Source organism: Papilio polytes, unplaced genomic scaffold (genome assembly GCF_000836215.1).
Source record: "Papilio polytes unplaced genomic scaffold, Ppol_1.0 DF824018.1, whole genome shotgun sequence".
In the NCBI taxonomy this organism is placed as follows: domain Eukaryota; kingdom Metazoa; phylum Arthropoda; class Insecta; order Lepidoptera; family Papilionidae; genus Papilio; species Papilio polytes.
The window spans coordinates 730-1,400 of NW_013525186.1; the positions used below are offsets into that span (position 1 = coordinate 730).

General features: G+C 48.3%; 1 protein-coding gene across 1 annotated transcript in view; it reads left to right on the forward strand.

Annotated features, from left to right (window-relative positions):
• LOC106101213 (homeobox protein 5-like) overlaps positions 1-604 on the forward strand; it is a gene marked incomplete at its 3' end in the record, with an annotated part of 932 nt that extends 328 nt beyond the window's left edge. The window contains exon 2 of the mRNA XM_013280371.1: positions 33-604. Within this exon, the coding sequence (XP_013135825.1) occupies positions 33-604 (572 nt within the window). The remainder of the gene's footprint in view (positions 1-32) is intronic.
• Positions 605-671: the final 67 nt, after the last annotated feature.

Sequence of the window (671 nt, forward strand, 5' to 3'; positions counted from 1 at the left end):
CAAAAACAGAGGGAGAAACAGTATTATGACAGCAAAAACGACAAGTTCTATCCGAAGAGTCCAGTGCAACAGAAAATCGAATACGACATACAAAAGTATGGAATTCAAAACTTCACCACCGCCGACAACGTACAAAGCAACACTAACGCCAACTCCAAAATAGCGCCGCTTGTGTTTACCAACCCGGTCTACAACATGGAGGACGGTCGACAGGCACAAGAGAAGAACGCAAACAATGATAACAGGAACTCCAAGCGCTGCCCCTGTGGCTCGTCCAGTTCATCGATAGATGAGGAGGGTTTGAGCACGGACAACGTGGAGACCAACTCGGAGGAGGGTTCCACTAACTTCAACGACGACGGAAGGAACTTTGACCAACAGAACCGCAACAATACCCACCGAAAGCTCACCAGAGATAATTGTACCTACGAAGACTCGTATCAGAGAAACCACAGCCATTCCCCTAGAATAAGAGACGATGAGTCGTCCAGTAATTCGCCTAGCTTACGGAAAAATAGCAAAACTCGTATGCCGCGTACGAATCCGATGCTGTCTTACTCGACGAATCAGAACCAATTAAACTTGAAGCACTTTGGTCAGCGCGGTGAGTCGATGTACGAGAGCAAACCGCATCACATTTCTACCGACTCCGGCTACCCGATGAGCCGGTC